Consider the following 19,036-nt stretch of genomic DNA (forward strand, 5'->3'; position numbering starts at 1 on the left):
CTTCCTCAAACTGCTATAAGCCATATATGAAAAACCCACATCATCATTCTTGATGGCGAAAAAACAGATTTTTAATATCTAAGACAAAAACGAAACAAGGATATCTGCTCTCACCCAGGAAAATCAGACAATAAAAGCATTCCAGATTAATACATATACACAAAATCCCATAAACAAACAAAACTCACAAACATTTTGTCACTATATTCACAGATGAACAAACCCAGACACAGGCACATAAACTCCCAATCCCACAGATTTAACAGTACAGACACTGAAAGATGATCCCAGAGACACATAGACCCTGGCTGTTCTGATCTCATCTCTGTGTTTCTCTGGATTCTTAGGAATAATACATTGTATATTTTTGCTCCTTTTCTTGTGTCCTAGAATGTAAGTATCAAGGGACAGAGATATTAGCACATCTTTGCTCACTAAACCAATTAGAGAACCTGTCACATAGAAGAGACTGGTATTTACTGAGTATCAGGACTCAGACACACACATAAAATGGGTTTTACATAATCCTCATCATAGACCAAAACACACAGGATCTTCAAAGACTGAATTGTTCTCACCCCCATCCCATGTGACAGAGGGGTACTCCTTGGCCCCCAAAACCAATCACAAAGGTGGCTCCTTGAGCCCATTCTGATGGTAAAGGGATTTCACACTTCTGGAGCAGAGTACAAAAATCTTACCTCTAAGAGCACAAAATGGGGGCCCAAGAATACAAAAAGGCGGGCCTGCAATGGGTTGAGTAATAATGTCCCAGCCCCTCAAATGTTCCAAATATATATCCCACATCACTTGATCCTTACTAAGTTTGCTTTTCCATTGAGACCTCAATGAGAGCAGCAAGGGTGTATATCTCATGGCTCATCAGACATGCCTTCCATTGCCACTTATTGGTAGCCATCACCTCCAGAGGCCACATCTGGTGGCAAACCTTTCCCCAGTTAGCCTCATGGGGCCCTACTATATTCACGGAGGCCTTGGATGCTGCCACTTGACCCATACCTGCTGTTGGGGGAGGGTGTAGGCCTAGTGAGCTCAGACTATAGGTCTCCAGGTGAGAGAAAGATCACTTTTGAGGCCCAGAGAAAGAATGGAAGTTGTCACAAGGGCAGATGGTGACCTCTTTCCCTTCATACTGCCATTTCCCTTCCAGAACACTCTGATTTGTTCTGCAAGAAACAGGGGGCACTGCCTCTGACAAAGGAAGGGCCCAACACCTACTACCCCTGCTCAATTCACAAATAGGAGAAATCATCAGTGGTTCTGGTAGGCAGTTGATTGGGAGTTTATCTGGCCTGATAGGGATGATGTGAAGAGTCACCTCTTGGCCTATGAAGCATAACTGACACTAGTATTTTCCATGCACCACAGGGCTGGAGCTCTGCAGGGTAGGTACTGCTCCCAGAAGTAGATGCTGGTCTTGGTGGGGAGGATACGAAACTAGCCCTCAAGCAGTACACACTCAGCATGCATTGAGGTGAGGGGGTCTAAACCATAGTCAGTGCATACACCACTGAATATCTGAGTGGAATGACCCAGAAAGTTTGGGGTAGACAAGTTAGGGCAAGTAAGAACTTTGAGTGTGTTCTATAGCTAAGACATGGCAGGGTGTGTCTTTGCGACACCATCAGTGGTTTTGAGACTATGCTGTGGTGGTTGGTGCAAAGCTAGCGATTATGGGACAGTGGATATTGCGTGGTCAAGGGCCATGTGTCCTGTGGCATGTGTTCAGCCATTGCTTCTTCAGCTCTCTCACCTCAGAACCACCTGAGGTTGCCACAGAGAAAGGTTCCAGTGTGAGGCAAAAGTGAATTTTTAAACATGTTTCCCAGTAAGCATACACAGTATAGGCTTGAAATGGGAAAATGGGAGCTGGAAATGGCCTTGAGTCAGCACTGGAAAGACATGCTGTTGATGCCCATAAATTAAGAAGTCTCCAGGCAGATCCCATTTGGGGAAAACTGTGGGATGCACTTTTGTTTCAGAACCACAGCATTCTCGCAGATCTGACCAGAGGCAACTGGTTTAAACACAGACAGATTCTGGGAGCCCTATCACTTCTATCCAGCCATGTATGTGACCTGAGAGCAGGTTCCATGCTAGAAGTTGTTTCCTAACTACAGACTAGGTTCTAAGAAAGGCCTGTTAGGGCCCAAGTCCTTCTTCCCCAGTCCTTCCATTCTTCCTACGAAGGCTCCCCAGGTGGAAGAAAGAAGTATTACACACATAATCGAAGGACTTTCCATATCAATTACACTCAAGAAGTTGTTCTCCAGTATGAGTGGTTTCATGGTTTCACAATGAACCGGGAAGAAGAAAGGATTACACACATTGTTTAAATTTATAGAGGTTGTCTCTAGCATACATTCTCATATGTCCTCAAAAGATAGTGTGAAATGAAGGCTTTCCCACATTCCTTAACATTCATAGCGTTTCTCTCCAGAGTCCTTTCATATATTTACAAGCCTAGAATGGAAGTTTTTCCCCACATTTTAAAAAGACTTCACTGCAGCATGAGTCACGGTCTTTGAAGTGAATTAGGACAACCAAAGGCTTAACCGCATTGTTTACATTCATATAATTTCTCTCCGGTGTGAGTTCTCTCATACATTTAATAGGAACTAGAACAACTGACAACCTAACAACATTGTTTACATTCTTAGGGTTTCTCTCTTGTATGAGTACTTTCATGTAACTGAAAAGACCTTGAATAACTGAAGGCTTTACCACATTCCTTACATTGATAGGGTTTCTCTCTAGTGTGAGATCTTTTATGAACTTGAAGGGATCTGGAAAAACTGAAGGCTTTACCACATTCCTTACATTCATAGGGTTTCTCTCCAGTGTGAATTCTTTTGTGTACTTGAACAGAACTTGCACAAGTGAAGTATTTACCACATTCCTTACATTCAAAGGGTTTCTCTCCAGTGTGAGTTCTTTCATGCCTTTGAAGGTGACTGAAAAAAATGAAGGATTTACCACATTGTTTACATTCATAGGGTTTCTCTCCAGCATGAGTTCTTTCATGCACACGAAAGTGATTGGAATAAAGGAAGGCTTTACCACATTGCTTACATTCATAAGTTTTCTCTCCAGTATGAGTTCTTTCATGTATTTGAAAGTAACTTGAACAAATGAAGGTTTTACCACATTGTTTACATTCATAGGGTTTGTCTCCAAGACGAGTTCTTTCTTGCACTGCATAGGAATTATCAGACTTGAAGACTTTCCCACATTCCTTAAGTTTATAAGGATGAACTCTGGTATGCGTTATCATGTGTCTTCGATGGTTTGAGTGAAAAAAGAAGGCTTTCCCACATTCTTTACATTCATAGGGTTTCTCTCCACTATGAGTTCTTTCATGACTTCGTAAGTACATGGGACAGCTGAAAGCTTTACCACATTGCTTACATTCATAAGGTTTCTCTCCAGTGTGAGTTCTTTCATGTCTTTGAAAAGGCTGGATATGATTAAATGCTTTTCCACATTGTTTACATTTGTAGGGTTTGTCTCCAGTGTGATTTCTTTCATGGTCTCGTAAGGAACTGAGAAACTTGAAAGCTTTTCCACATTCCTTACATTCATAGGGTGTCTCCCCAGTATGAATTCTTTCATGGCTTCGAAAGGAAAAGAGAAATCTGAATGTTTTTCCACATTCCTTACATTCATAGGGCTTCTCTCCAGTGTGAATTCTTTCATGGATTCGAATGCTGTGGTAACGAGTGAAGGTTTTCCCACATTGTTTACATTTATATGGCTTTTCTCCATGTTCCTGTTCCTGATAGTCATTTGTTTTCTTTCCAGTGTGAGATTTCATGTGCTCATTAAGCAATGAATGATGCATGAAGAGCTTCCCACACATGCTGCATTCACATGGTTTTACTTCAGTAGAAGTTTCCTTGTTCATAAGATTTGAAATCTGGCTAGTGCTTTTTCCATATTGATGACCTTCTTTACTTTTACAGAGTCTCTCAACCACATGACCTCTGTAAAAAATAAGTGGCACATTATCGGTGGCTTTTTTACTAACAATTTTATATTTACTATTAGAATTATATTACTACTTCTAAGTGATTTATTTTTTATACCCGAAACATTTTCATGAAACACTTTTGGAGAAAATTTTCTAAGAATGAATAAATTTGAAGCTGAGCTTATTATTTTGCTTGTTTTTTTTTTTTTTTTGGGTAAGGGACAGGGTCTTGTTCATTTGTCCAGGCCAGACTACAGCACCCAATCACTACAATCTGCAATCTTCAACTTCTAGGCCCAACTGATCCGCCCACTTCAGCCTCCCACCACTGCACCTAGCTAATTTTTTTTCCTTGGTAGAGACAGGGTCTTGCTTTGTTACCCAGGATAGTCTCGAACTCCTAGCCTCAAAGGGTCCTCCAGCCTTGGTCTCCCAGAGTCCCGGGATTACACGCATAAGCCACAGTTCCCAGCCCATTTGCTTATTTTTATAATTTCATGTAATACTAAGATTCTCTCATGGGCCACATAAGTACTCTTGTAAATACAACTCACCTTAGATTTCTCCCCTGGTTTTTGTGATCATCATCAATGTCCTGGTCATTCCATTTTTTCCCTAAAATGCAGACCCAGAAAACTCATTATAAAATACAGAAAATTATAACATTCTAGGTCCATGGTTAACTGTGACCCAGTATGGATTATTCACCAAAGTATTCCCCTTCCAAATTTCAAATCTTGGAACACAGTTGATGAGCAAGCAGCACTTATGTTCTACTTAACTAAGCCGAGAAATGTTGTTATCCTTACCTATACAGGCCAGGTTATTGAAGGTTTCGCACATTACATCTCTGTAGAGTGTTTTCTGTGAAGGATCCAGCAAAGTCCACTCCTCCTGGGTAAAGTTCACAGCCACATCCTCAAAAGAGACTGAGTCCTAAAACATCCCATGTGTACAGGAAGATGGGTGAGACTGGCAGTACTAGGGATCTACACAATTCATAAGAAGTTCACATACAATTCTGTGATCTACAAACATTTAGTGTATGACTTGGTTGTCAGAACTGTGTCCACAATCACTTCCTGATAAATGTAACACTATCATAAGCACACAGAAATTACTTCTATATTTTAACTGTGATCACTTGAAGCCTCATTGTTCTCTAAAGGCAGACTGAAAACCACCTTAGAGAAATAAGAGGGAGACTATACAAATGAAATAAATTTTAAGACCATCAATTCCTTGTGAGAAAAACCTCTTTCATTTCCCACCTTATTACATACCACATAGCTCTGTGTCATTCCATGATACATGGGGTCAAATCTGGATGAGGTTTTAGTAAATGAATACACCCATAAGAAATGTAAGATATTCTTCTAATCCCATCAAAAAACATCAGAGACCAAGAAGAGTCTGTGGAAAGCCAAAGTGTAACAAGAAGCCACTGGCCATGTTGTCCTGAAGGATGCCAGACCATTAGAAGTATGTACATTCAGCTGGTTGAATTAATATATTCCTTTGCAGAGTATTTATTTTAATTTGTTTGTGTAAAATTTATCACAAGTTCAGTTTTCTTTTTCTCTTTGTCACATTTCATGGTTCTAGAAGTTATTCAGAAGTTAGAAAACAGGCATGATAAAGCATAGCAACTTAGACCTCTACAAAATCCCTATACTCAAGAAAAGGTTTATTACTCACATCCTTGAGACCTCAGAGAGAGCAGGGCAAGTACTCAAGCAGTTGTGAAATGCCTGTGAGAGCAAGAAAAGGAGCCTGGCTGGGGAATTTTATTGAGGTTAGGGAATGAGCTGGTGTGAGAGTTTAAGCACACAGACAGGAGCTTGTGAATGTGAATTAGATGTCTTGCCAGCACCAAATGAGGGTGACCTGGCATTTCCTCCTTCCACATCTGGATGTGGGACACAAGGGTGGAAAGCAGGAATGAGGTTTTAAAGCTGTCAGCAGTCAAACATCATGAAAAATGAAGTCAGAGACTTCCAATGCCTGATCTGACAAGTAAGGAGCTTAGAAGCTGTCATTCCCATCCATGGAAGTAAAAAGCAACCTTAAAATGAATAACTCTTCTTAGATCCATCAAAGTATTGAAGCCATAGGGCAAAGTTTTATCCCCAAAATTGGAGAGACAGACAGAAAATGTAACTATTTTGTAATTGCCCAGAACATTCCACTATTCTAGAAGGCCTGTCCTCACAAGAATCTATTTCAAGAAGGCCTAACTGGGATTTTACCAGAGCCTAACACACATGGAGGTGTGACTGAGAAGTGCATGTGAAGGCAAAAATTTTTTCACTTCCCAAAACCAAATATGTTGTATCTTTTCCAAAACCACTTCTCCAACTCTCTGACACCAACTACATGTCCTAAAATTCAATTCAATTCTAATAGTAAATACCAGGAATTGGTGTCAGAATCCATAGATTAAGGGCTCAGTCCCACAAGACTGCCCCCATGCTGGACACCAGCCACAAAAAGGGGTGCCTAGCCCATACATACTTCTATTGAGCTAAATAGAATTGGGGGCATTTCACACCATACCCCTTATAGTTTGATAATTCATTAGAACATCTCTCAGAACACAGGAGAGCCTGTAACTTAATATTACCATTTTAGTACAAAGAATTTAACTCAAGAATAGGCAAATAGAAAAGGTTCATAGGTCAAAGTATGAGAAGGTGGGGTGGAGAACTTTCATGCATTCCCAGGGTATGTCAACCTAATAGCACCTCAAAGCAATCACCAACCTGAAAGTTCTCTGAACCCTGACATTTATGGGCTTATATGGAAGCCTAATTAAGTAGATACAGTTAATTAAATCATTGGGTATTGGTGATTAGCTCAACCTCCAGTCCCTTTTCCCTCCAGTAAAGTTGAGGGTATGGCCAAAAGTTCAAGGCAGGCTGTCTTTCTTGCCATCAATTCCCACCCTGAACTTCGGAGTCACTTCTTTACAATAAATGTAGATCCTAACCCTATCACCCTTACCACACATGAAAGTCCAGGGGATTTAGGAGCTCTGTGCTAGGAACCACACATAAAAACCAAATGCCTTCCTTATCAAACCACAGTTCAGGGGTACAGCTCACCAAAAAACCGAGACCTAATTATAAGACCATAGCATTTTTCCCCTCCACCCACAGCTTAACAGTGTGTCATTAGGGCTTCTGATTAAAAAATAGTTGGATATAGCCAGGTGTGGAGGCTCATGCCTGTAATGCCAGCACTCTGGGGGACTGAGATGGGAGGATCCCTTGAAGCCAGGAGTTTGAGACCAGCCTGGGCAACATATCAAGGCCCTGACTCTACAAAAAAATTTTAGAAAATTAGCTGGGCATGGTGGTATGTGCCTGTAGTCCCAGCTACTTGGGAGGCTGAGGTGGGCGGATCACTTGAGCCCAGGAGTTTGAGATTGCAGTGAGCTATGATGATGCCACTGCACTCCAGCCTCGGCAACAGAGCAAGACCCTGTCTCTTAAAAAAAAGAACAGTTATGATGAAAGAATTGTCCATTGTTTGTTTCTGCATGTTTCAAACTTGAAGTTTCTAGAGTATTCCCAAAATCACAGAAAAGATAAAACCAAGGAAATTTTATCCTCTGACACCTAACTACCAAAAATAAACAGCTTAAAACCAGAAGGATAAACCTATAACTAAAGGCTTATTTACCTCAGTTCCTTTTCTCCAGTATACCATGTCCAGATTTTAACAAAAAATCACAAGACATACTAAAAGACTTAAAAAGTTTGAAAAGCAAATGCAAGCACCATAATCAGATTCAGATATAAAAGAGATGCTGGAATCACCAGACTAGAAATTTAAATGAAGCCTGATTACTATGCTAAGATTTCTAACAGAAAGAGTGAACAATATATGCAAGAACTAATACGCAATTTAACCAGAGACATGAAAATTCTAACAAAGAATCAAAAGGTAATGCAAGAAATAAAATACACTGCAATGGAAATGAAGCCTGCACTTAAGGATGTATCAATACAGTGGAAATATCTGAAGAAAGAATCAGCAATCTTGAGGAAATGTCAATAGAACCTTCCAAAACAGAAATGTGAAGGAAAAAAAAAGAACAAAACAGACAAAACACATTATTTAAGAACTGTGGAAAAATTGCAAAAGCTGTAACACACATAATGGGAATAACTGAAGAAGAATGACTGAGAATTTCCCCCACGATAGGAATCAAAGCGCATATCCAGGAATCTCAGAGAACACCAAGCAGCATAAATACCCAACAACCCAAACCCAGGCATATCATATTGAAAGTGGAGAAAAATAAAAAACGGATAAAATCTTGAAAGAAGTTACGAGGGGGAAAAATACCAATACCTTAGTTATAAACATGTATAAGAATTAAATCACACTTTTTTTTAAGAATAATGCAAGCAAGAAGGGATATTAGAATGAAATATTTAAGACATTGGAAGAAAAAAACCACCCACCTAGAATATTTTTTCCTTTTTCTTTCTTTCTTTTTTTCTTTTTTTAAATAGAAAAGGTCTCACTATGTTGCCCAGACTGGACTCAGACCTCCTGCCTGAGCATACCAAGTAGCTGGGACTACAGGCACACACCACCATGCCCAGCTAATTTTTCTATTTTTTATAGAGAAAGGGTCTCACTGTTGCCTAGGCTGATCTCAAACTCCTGGCCTCAAGCAATCCTCCTAGCTTGGCCTTCCAAAGTGCTAGGATTATACCATGTAATATTTTTTCCTGAGGTACTTCCACAACCAGTGTAGTAATATAGTGTTACTTCAAAGAGGACCTAGGTTAGTTATAAACACATACTGCAAACTCAAAGGCAACCAGTAAAACAGTTTAAAAAAAAAAAGAACAAAAACCACTATCTGATATGCTTAGAGGAGAGGAAAAAATGAAATCAGGTAAAATGCTCCGTAACAGCAGAAAATTTAAGATAAAGGATGGAAGGGAAAAAAGAAGCAAAGAACAACAAAACAACAGGCACATATAAAAGAATACAAAAAAAAGAAAAAGGTAGATGTTAACTAAATCAATAATCAGCTTAAATATCAATGGTTTAAATACAACTGAAAGATACTGTCAGAGTGGATTAAAAACCCCATCTAATATGTGTTGTCTATAAGAAATCCACTTTAAATATACCAATCACATAGATATACCATAGATACATCAAAAATAAAGGGATGGAGAAAGATATACCATGCAAAGACTAATAAATACAAAAGTTGGCATGTGCCTTATTACTTTCAGACAAAACTGACCTCATAGCATGAATACCTCAGTGACAGTGGCATTGCATAATGATAAAATGGTCAACTCACCAAGAAGACAAAGCAATCCTTACTGTACAAGTGTATAACAACAGTGTGGCAAAATACATGAGGCAAAAACTGATAGAACTACAAGAAGAAATATAAGAATGCACTAGTGTAGTTGTAGACTTGAACACACCCCATCAGAGATCCAGCAGGCAGAAAGTCAGGTAGGACACAGTTGAATTAAACAGCACCAAATAACCAGACTTAACTTAAAAACAGAATACTTCATTCACTAACAGCAGAATACACATTCTTCTCAAGTTCACATGGAACATTCAACAAGATATCTCACATTCTTAGAAATAAATACATCTTAAGAAATTTTCAGTACTATGCTCTCAGATCGGATGGCATCAATCCATAATCACTAACAGAAAGCTTGAAAGCTCACAAATACTTGGAAATTAAGCATCATATTTCTAAATAATCCACAGGTGAAAAATGTCTCAGGAGACATTAAAAATTATTTTGATTTACATAAAAATAGGATTTATCAAAATTTGTGGAAACGTAGCAAAAGTAGTGCCTGAAGGGAAATTAAACTATAAAACACATATGTCACCAAAGAAGAATCATCTGTAATCAATAATCTCAGTGTATACCTTAAAAAACTAAAAACAGAGGGGCAAATTTAACCCAAAGTAAGCACATGAACATAAATAATAAAAGAAGAAATGAATGGATGTGTGGGAAAACAACAGAGAAAAATCAACAAAACTAAAAGCTGGTCTTGTGAAAACATCAATAAAAACTGACAAACGTCTACTCAAGCCGAGGGAAAAAAGACAATAATGATTAATATGACAAATAAAAGAGTAGACATGAAATGAAAAAAAAATTTTGAAAAAATCCAACATCCATTTATGATAGCAAACTAGGAATAGAGGGGAACTTTTTGAGAAACAACACCTACAAGAAACCTGCAGTTAACACCATACTTAATGGTGAAATACTATATGCTTTCCCAGTAACATGAGGAACAACGAAAGAAAGATCCCTCTCACCATTTGTATTCAACATTGTACTGGAATTCCTAGCTAGTGTAATTAAGATTAAAAAAAGGAAATAAAAGCTACATAGATTGGGAAGGAAGAACTAAAACTATCTTTTTGCCCTTGTTCTTTGATAAAGAAGCAAAGTCAGTCAGACATCAAAATATGTGGAGTTTGACTACTCATTACAAGACCAACACAGCTAAGGAAAATACGCATCCACAATTTCTTGTTCTTGTATAAAGAAGAACTGTAAAAATGCATAAGAAATTAAAATTGTTATTTGGAAGTGGCTGAAGCAAGAACACTGGAGTAGACCAGGATAAGTTGGCAATGAGTCTTCTCAAGTTAGACTTTCCAAGCTTATAAATTATTTTTAAAACTTTCACATGCTTTATATACAAAACTGTCAAATTTTGTAATGAATATTTTGTAAATAATGGTACATTTAGCTATAATTTCCTATTTTCCCTAGGTATGGTGACTTTTGGGGACACCGTGTATTTTAAATACATAGAAATTTATCTAAGCCACATTTTACTTTTAATAGTCTTTACTTTTAATTCACTTTTTAAAAAATTTAACTGTTCTACACAGGAAACCATTCTAAGATTTAATCTCTTCAACACTAAAGGTGATATAAGTGCAAATCATAAAATATGAAAATTTTCATATTTCTTTCTAACTAAAATCACAAGGGGCATCATAGTTTATGCTTCCACTACATCTAACACTAAAGAATATTTTCAGAAATGAGTAGCATATTATAATATATTGGAAATTCAGAATCAACCCCTTAAGTGTACTAGCATTTTCAAGGATATACATATGCTTCTAGTAGCTTTCCTCATATCAGTTAAAATAGGAATTTAATCACTTTAGGAATAATACAGCCTTTAAAATTTTAAAATTCAGCTGGGCACAGCGAGGGTGACTAAGGAGAATAAGATGGGAGGATTGCTTGAGCCCAGGAGTTCATGACCACCCTGGGCAACAAAGCATGACAAAGCCCCACCACCACTACCAAAAAAAAAAAAAATGAATTAAAAATTCTCTAGGGATTTGCACCCCAAAAAGTGATATAAAATAAAATGTACATGAGAATTTAAATACCCGGATCTCACATCTTTAGGTTGTCTTTCCTAAAAAGAACAGAAATTCTGTTTGTTCCAGAATATTCTTGTTTTACGGATATCTTAACTCAGAATCAACTTACATTTTCCCTTGTGAAACTAAAAATCGTATATTCAAACAAGGGAATAAGACCACCCAGTGCAGACCTGGCGCGGTGGCTCCTGCCCTGTAATCTGGGCACTTTGGGAGGCCCAGGTGGGAGGATCACTTGAGGCCAGTAGCTGGAGACCAACCTGAGCAACACAGCAAGACCTCATCTCTACAAAAAATACAAAAATGAGCTGGGCATGGTGGCATGAGGTTGAGGCAGAGGATCGCTGGAGCCCAGGAGATTAATGTTGCTGTGAGCTATAAATACGTCAATGCACCCTCGCCCACGACAGAGGTCTCAAAAAAAAAAAAAGGGATTACCAGGATGGTGCGGTGGCTCACGCCTGTAATCCTAGTACTCTGGGAAGCCGAGGCGGGAGGATCGCTTGAGGTCAGAATTTCAAGACCAACCTGAGCAAGAGAGAGACCCTGTCTCTAGTAAAAATAGAAAAAATTAGCCAAGCATGATGGCGTACGCCTGTAGTCCCAGCTACTACAGAGGCTGGGGCAGGAGCATCGCTTGAGCCCAGGAGTTAGAGGCTGCACAGTGAGCTATGAAGACGCCACTGCACTCCAGCCTGGGCCACAGAGCGAGACCCTGTCTCAAAAAAAAAAAAAAGTAAAACCCGTATTCAGAAGGTCACATACATTCGCCAGCTTGAGAGCTGAAGCCCTCAGAGTGGGTCAGTCGCTGGTGACCCGGGGCCGGGGCGTCTGAGCAGCCACAGTAACGACCTCTGCGAGCTCCGAGCGATCTCCTGTCCCCTGGCAGAGAAGAAATGCTCCTTCCCCCGGGACACAATTCTCACAAGTGAGGAAACTCGGTGGATTCGCCTTAAGGTTATGGCACAAACGAATTCTCACAGGCACGACCCCCACACGCAGAGTCCGGATCCTCCCGCCGTCACCGCACAATCTGGGAACACGCGGGGCTGCGGCTGGGAAGCTGCCCAGAGAGGGCTCCGGGGCCCGAGCCGAGGTCGCCGCGCAGGGACCAGACAGGATGCCTGGGGGCCCGGCTGCCGGCGCAGCCCCACTCCCCTACCCCCTAGCCGGAGGGACCGAGGGCCGCGCTGCGCCAGCGGCGACTCGGGTCCGCAGACTCCGGAGTGGACCGCGGAGAGGACGGGGTCCCGCCACAGCCGGTTCCAGCCGGTTCCAATCACCCCTCCTCCCCGCCGGGGACGCCGGGCCCCGCACACTCACCATTTCACCGGCTTCTGCCATGTCCCGAAGTCCTCCCTCGGGATCTCTCAGTACCTGCAAGTCACAGCGCGACAAAGGCTGCGCCACAGCTACCGAGAGTCCCGAAGGGCAGGTGAGACGCAGCAGCGCGAGCTGACAGGACACGCCACGTCCACACGCGCGAACGGAGCGTGACCCCACGCGCCTTTTCAAGGGAGGTACTGATTGGACAGTTTGTGCGGTCCCGCCCCTTTGTCCCTGAGTGACAGCCGAGCAGGAGGACACGTGGTTCGGCCAAATGGCTTCGGCTAGGGCTTTTCCTTCCTAGGATATTTGCATTTAAGGAGAATTTGTTCTTTGCCCCAGGTTTATTTTTAAGTGTTCTATTCAGTAGTGTTAAATACATTCACCTTGTGAAACCAATCTCCGTAACTGTTTTTATCTTGCAAATTTAAAACTCCATAACTCCCCATTCACTTCTCCCCACTCTGACACCCATCCTTGTACTTTCTTTTTTTTTTTGAGACAGAGTCTTGCTTTGTTGCCCGGGCTAGAGTGACATGGCGTCAGCCTAGCTCACAGCAACCTCAGACTCCTGGGCTCAAGCGATCCTTCTGCCTCAGCCTCCCAAGTAGCTGGGACTATAGGCATGCGCCCATGCCTGGCTAATTTATATATATATATATGTATATATGTATATATTTTTTTAGTTGTCCAGATCATTTCTTTCTATTTTTTAGTAGAGACGGGCTCTCGCTCTTGCTCAGGCTGGCCTCGAACTCCTGACCTTGAGCGATCCACCCGCCTCAGCCCCCCAGAGTGCTAGGATTACAGGCGTGAACCACGGCGCCAGCCTCTACTTTCTGACTGTATGAATTTGATTGTAGGCACCTCATATACGTGGAATCATAGAGTATTTGTCCTTTTATGACTGGCTTATTTCACTTAGCATAATGTCCTTTGCATATGTCAGAATTTACTTTTTTTAAAGCAGAATACTGTTCCATTATATGTATATACCACGTTTGGTTGATCTGTTTACCCTTTCATAGACACTTAGGTTGCCTTCAACTTTTGGCTATTGTGAATTATGCTGCTAAGAACCAGAGTGAACAAATATCTGTTTGAGTTACTGCTTTCAGTTCTTTTGGGTATACTCAGAAGTGGATGTCATGCTACATCATACAGTTACTTTGTTTTTAAGGTTTTGAGAAGCTGTCATACTGTTTTCCCTAGTGGCTGCATCATTTCTCGTTCCTACCAACAGTGCACAAGGGTCTCAATTTGTGCTTTCACTTACTTAATGGTGTCCCTTGAAGTACAAAAGTTATTAATGTTGATGAAGACCAAATAATCTATTTTTGTTTTGCTGAATTTCCTATTGGTGTTATATGTAAGAATTTTTTTTTTTTCTTCCTGAGACAGGGTCACTCTGTTGCCTGGGCTAGAGTGCAGTGGCATCACTATAGCTCACTGCAACTTCAAACTCCTGGGCTCAAGCAATCCTCCTGCCTCAGCCCCCTGAGTAGTTGGGACTATAGGCTCTCACCAGCACACCCGGCTAATTTTTTCTACTTTTAGTAGAGACGGTGTGTCACTCTTGCCCAAGATGTTCTTAAATTCCTGGCCTCAAGTCATCCTCCTGCCCTAGCCTCCCAAAGTGCTGGGATTACAGGCATGAACCACCACACCCTGCCAAGAATTCTTTGCCAAAGACAAAGGCATAAATATTTTCCCCTATTTTTTTTCTAAAGGTGTTACAGTCTTACCTCTTACATTTTGGTCTTTCAGCTCTTTTGGTAAATAATGATATGTGGGGTTGGGGTTAAACCTTATTATTTTTTATGTCGCTATCCCGTTGTCACAGGACCAATTTGCAAAAAATAATATTATTTCCCTATTCTTGGCACTGTTTTTAAAAATCAATTGACTATATATGTATGGGTTTATTTCTGGAATTTCAATTCTATGCCATTGATCTCTGTGTCTAAATTGCCTTATCTATTAGACATTACAATTTTGGTGCTACTAGAGACTGAATGACACAAATTGTAAATCAGAAAACCACAGAGTTCTTCCCAGTTTGGAGAAGAGTAATACTTATCTTCACCATGTAGCCTATCATGGGTTTTTCTTACGAGCAGAGCAATGTCTCTCCAAATCCAGAGTGATTTCCCAGTTAATACTCTGACAGGAACTATGGCTATTTAGAGCACAAATATCCAAGTTATAATTGAAACAAACTGCAGAAATAGGGTATCATTTTGAGTACCATCCCAGTTTAGTGGGAAAGAAGGTTGTGATATTGTGAAATATATATTTTGTGTTTTATCCAGGGTTCCTGGGTCACATCTCCTGAAATCCTTGTAATTTCCTAAGTGACTAGAGCAATAGGAGTATCTTTTGTTAAAATGTGTCCTTTTGGCCAGGCGTGGTGGCTCACACCTGTAATCCTAGCACTCTGGGAGCCCAAGGCGGGGGGATCGTTTGAGCTCAGGAGTTCAAGACCAGCCTGCACAAGAGCAAGACCCTGTCTCTACCAAAAATAGAAATTAATTGGACAGATAAAAATATATAGAAAAAATTAGCCGAGCATGGTGGCACATGCCTGTAGTCCCAGCTACTTGGGAGGCTGAGGCAGGAGGATCGCTTGAGCCTAGGAGTTTGAGGTTGCTGTGAGCTAGGCTGACGCCACGGCACTCTAGCCCGAGCAACAGAGTAAGACACTGTCTCAGAAAAAAAATGTGTCCTTTTGTTCTTAAAACAGTTCTTAAAATAGCTCTGGAACAGCTGTAACAGTGGAAGGGAGGCTTAACATGACTAGTTCCATTTTGCTTTTGACCCCCCACAGTAACATCCTTCAGGTGAAAAAGCTGCTGCTTTTTAATGGCTCAGCTCTGCACATAGACCAGCTAATTATAGGAAGAATCTAGTTTGTAGTTCAACTGTGGAAGAAACATAATCGTCCCTTTCCCAAAATTAACTCCCAGGGAAATAAGGAAAGTATGCACATAAATAACAATGCTATGCTAAAGATTTATAGGAACAATGTGACCTGACCTATGTCCTCCAAAGTTAACTGACCAAGAAGGAGAAGTTTTACAACCTCCTCCCAAACTTGCTGACACCTAGATGTATGTGGTCCTTGGTTACAACTTGCAACCTCTCCTTCTCTTAACATAAAAAGGAGCCTAAAGTTCATGTTAACTGAAGATGGTTCTTCTTATTATGATTAAGAAGATTTTGTTTATTGTAACATAGTTGGGCCAAAATATGTCAGAGGAACAATGGCTGTGGAATGGTTTTTTTTTTTTTTTTTGAGACAGAGTCTCACTCTGTTGCCCCTGCTAGTGGTATCAGCCTAGCTCACAGCAACCTCAAACTCCTGGGCTCAAGTAATCCTCCTGCCTCAGCCTCCCGAGTAGCTGGGACTACAGGCATGCGCCACTATGCCTGGCTAATTTTTTCTATAATTTTAGTTGTCCAGCTAATTTCTTTCTATTCTTTTAGTAGAGAAGGGGTCTTGCTCTTGCTGCGGCTGGTCTTGAACTCCTGAACTCAAACGATCCGCCTGCCTTGGCCTCCCAGAGTTCTAAGATTACAGGCATGAGCCACCCCACCCAGCCTGTTTTTTTTTTTTTTTCTATTGACTAGGCTCTACGGTTACAATTTATCTGAATCATTGGTGCCTTTTGTTCAGGACTGAGCACAGGATATGCCCCAGGCTCGGGGGACCTTATCCACACAAGGCTCAAAGGGACACACTCTCCCAAAGGACATATGGGGCCCCAGGACCTGGGTTTGGTATTGCCCATCTCCGACCCAGCAGGGAACCCATTTGGCAGGGGAGTGCCCCACATTCCTGGAGCAGGGCGATTACTGATATGCCAATATCTAATAGTAGGGCTAACTGCCCAGGGTCTACCAACTGGTTTTCTTTGGATACATAACCCATTTTCAACTTCAGACTTATTCAACTGAAAGAATAATAATCGGACACCCCGCCGCCCCCGCAGCACAGTGGCTCACGCCTGTAATCCTAGAACTCTGGGAGGCAGAGGCCAGAGGATCGCTTGAGCTTGGGAGTTTGAGACCAGCCTGAGCAAGAGTGAGACCCTGTCTCTACTAAACATAGAAATATTAGCTGGGTGTGGTGGCTTACACCTGTAGTCCCAGCTACTTGGGAGGCTGAAGCTGGAGGATCGCTTGAATTCAGAAGTTTGAGGCTGCAGTGAGCTATGAATGACATCACTGCACTCCAGCTCTGGCCACAGAGTGAGACCCTGTCTCGAAAAATAAAATAAAAGGATTTGTTCTGTAAAATCTGGATTCACTCAAAAGGCACTCAAGAATCCAGAAGGCGACATGTGGCCTCGTGGCCCCAAGGCTACAAGTTCCCCTCTCCTTTGGACTAAAGAGTATCAGGAGGCTTTTGATACCATTAAGGAAGAATTAATTTAGCACACACCTTGGGAACTGCCAGACTTGCAAAAGCCCTTCAATTTGTATGTCCACCAAAGACAGGGCATACATCTCAGAGTACTGACCCAAACCTTGGGGACGAGTCCACAATCTGTTGCCTATTTCTCCAAGCAATTAGACCACACCACCAAAGGATGATCCCCTTGTCTTTGAGATTTGGCAGCCAATTGTGACATATTTCCAGAAGCTGAGAAATTAACCCTGGGGCAGCCCACCACCGAGTCTGCCCCTCACTATGTCCTTTCTTTGCTGGAACAAAAGGGAGGCTATTGGCTGACATCAAAGAGATTGGGGAAATATCAGGCCATTCTCCTAGATAACCCCAACGTGAGGCTATAAGTTACTTTTGCCCTAAACCCAGTGCCAAATGTGTGGGGGTGATGAAGGGACAGGTGGAAGTCTCAGCCCTACCATGGTCAAAGATCTAAATAGAGCCACACTCTGTATTACATATGATGAGGTTACTTTTAAGTGTTTGTTTGTAAACAAGGGTCACAATCCCATGAGAGGCCTCTCAACAATATGCCAAGCCCTTGATCCCTGGAGGACATGAGACCCTCCTGTGCCTGTGTGGCCTTGCCTGGGGGACCTCTTGCTCTGGACTTGCTCCTCAACGGGTCGCTCCATCTGGAAACGGAGACTGTAATTCCCTGTGCACACCAGTGTCCCCGCGTTCCGAAAGAGCTGCGGGAAGACTTCAGTGTCCGACCCTAGATCCCGAACGAGCTCTGTTTAAACGCCAATGTCCACGGACGCCACAAGTGTCACCCACGGGAGGGAGCGGGATCTGCTCAGGGAGGTGAACTCCCTGCTGGCCCTCGTTCAGACAAAGGAGGGCGGGGCTCTATGAAGTGTCCAATCAGGGGCGCTGCCGGGAAGGAGGGTGTGGCCAGGTTGCGCGGCAGCGTCTTACGTCACTATGCACTCTTGCGGCGCTCTGCTGCGGGTGTCATCCTCCCCGGACATCTCAGGTGGCTCAGCCGCAACCTCAGACGCGCGGTGCCCTGCCCTGGCTGGGGGAGCGGTGGGGAGGACGCAGGGAGACTCCGGAAGCCGACAAATGGTGAGTGACTGGTTGGGACCCGGGCCTCCCCGCGGTCCGCTCTGGAGTCTGCGGACCCGAGTCGCCGCTGGCGCAGCTCGGCCCTGGGTCCCTCCGGACCGCAGGGCGGGGCTGGGCGGACAGCCGGGTCCCCGGGCGTCCGGTCCCGTCCCTGCGCGGCGAACTCGGCTCCGGAGACCTGTCTGGCCAGCTCCGGGCCGCAGCCTCGCGTGTCCCAAGATTGTGCGGTGACGGCGGGAGGGTCATCGGGGGAGGGTCCCGACTCGGTGTGTGAGGGTCGTGCGTGGTTGGGGCTGCGGTTTGTGGGGTTCCAAGTCCCTCTCTTCTCCCCAAGATGACTGGTTTCCACCAGAGTCTTAGACAGATGTGGGAACCACGGTCTCAAATCTACCACCCTATCTCCCAGGCAAGCTCTTCCTGGGGACAGGCCATCACTCCCTAAATTTCCTGATCTTTCTCGAATTTCCAAACGCCAGCTTCTATCGAGTTCAAAACGTCGTTATCAACTCTTTGTCCTCCGTGGTGCGTTTCAGACGCATGCAGTATTTTAATAATCATTTTTCCGCACAGCAATGGAAGACTCTTTTTAAAAGATTTATTTTTTGCTTGTGGATATTTTACATGAGAGAACTGCAAAGGATAATCACTGGAACTACTTTGTATAAAATCCTGTGCTTTGGCCGGGCGCGGTGGCTCACGCCTGTAATCCTAGCTCTCTGGGAGGCCAAGGCAGGCGGATTGTTTGAGCTCAGGAGTTCGAGACCAGC

At 42.6% G+C, this 19,036-nt stretch overlaps 1 protein-coding gene across 1 annotated transcript; it reads right to left on the minus strand.

The window, feature by feature from the left end:
- Positions 1–1,717: 1,717 nt before the first annotated feature.
- ZNF490 (zinc finger protein 490) lies at positions 1,718–18,172 on the minus strand. Its single transcript, XM_012641254.1, is given in 8 exon segments — positions 1,718–1,785; positions 2,758–4,004; positions 4,546–4,606; positions 4,801–4,927; positions 12,956–12,982; positions 17,726–17,854; positions 17,856–17,934; positions 18,120–18,172. Coding segments are annotated over 8 exon segments (1,791 nt in total).
- Positions 18,173–19,036: the final 864 nt, after the last annotated feature.

Source organism: Propithecus coquereli, unplaced genomic scaffold, assembly GCF_000956105.1.
Source record: "Propithecus coquereli isolate 6110/MARCELLA unplaced genomic scaffold, Pcoq_1.0 Scaffold164, whole genome shotgun sequence".
NCBI lineage: Eukaryota > Metazoa > Chordata > Mammalia > Primates > Indriidae > Propithecus > Propithecus coquereli.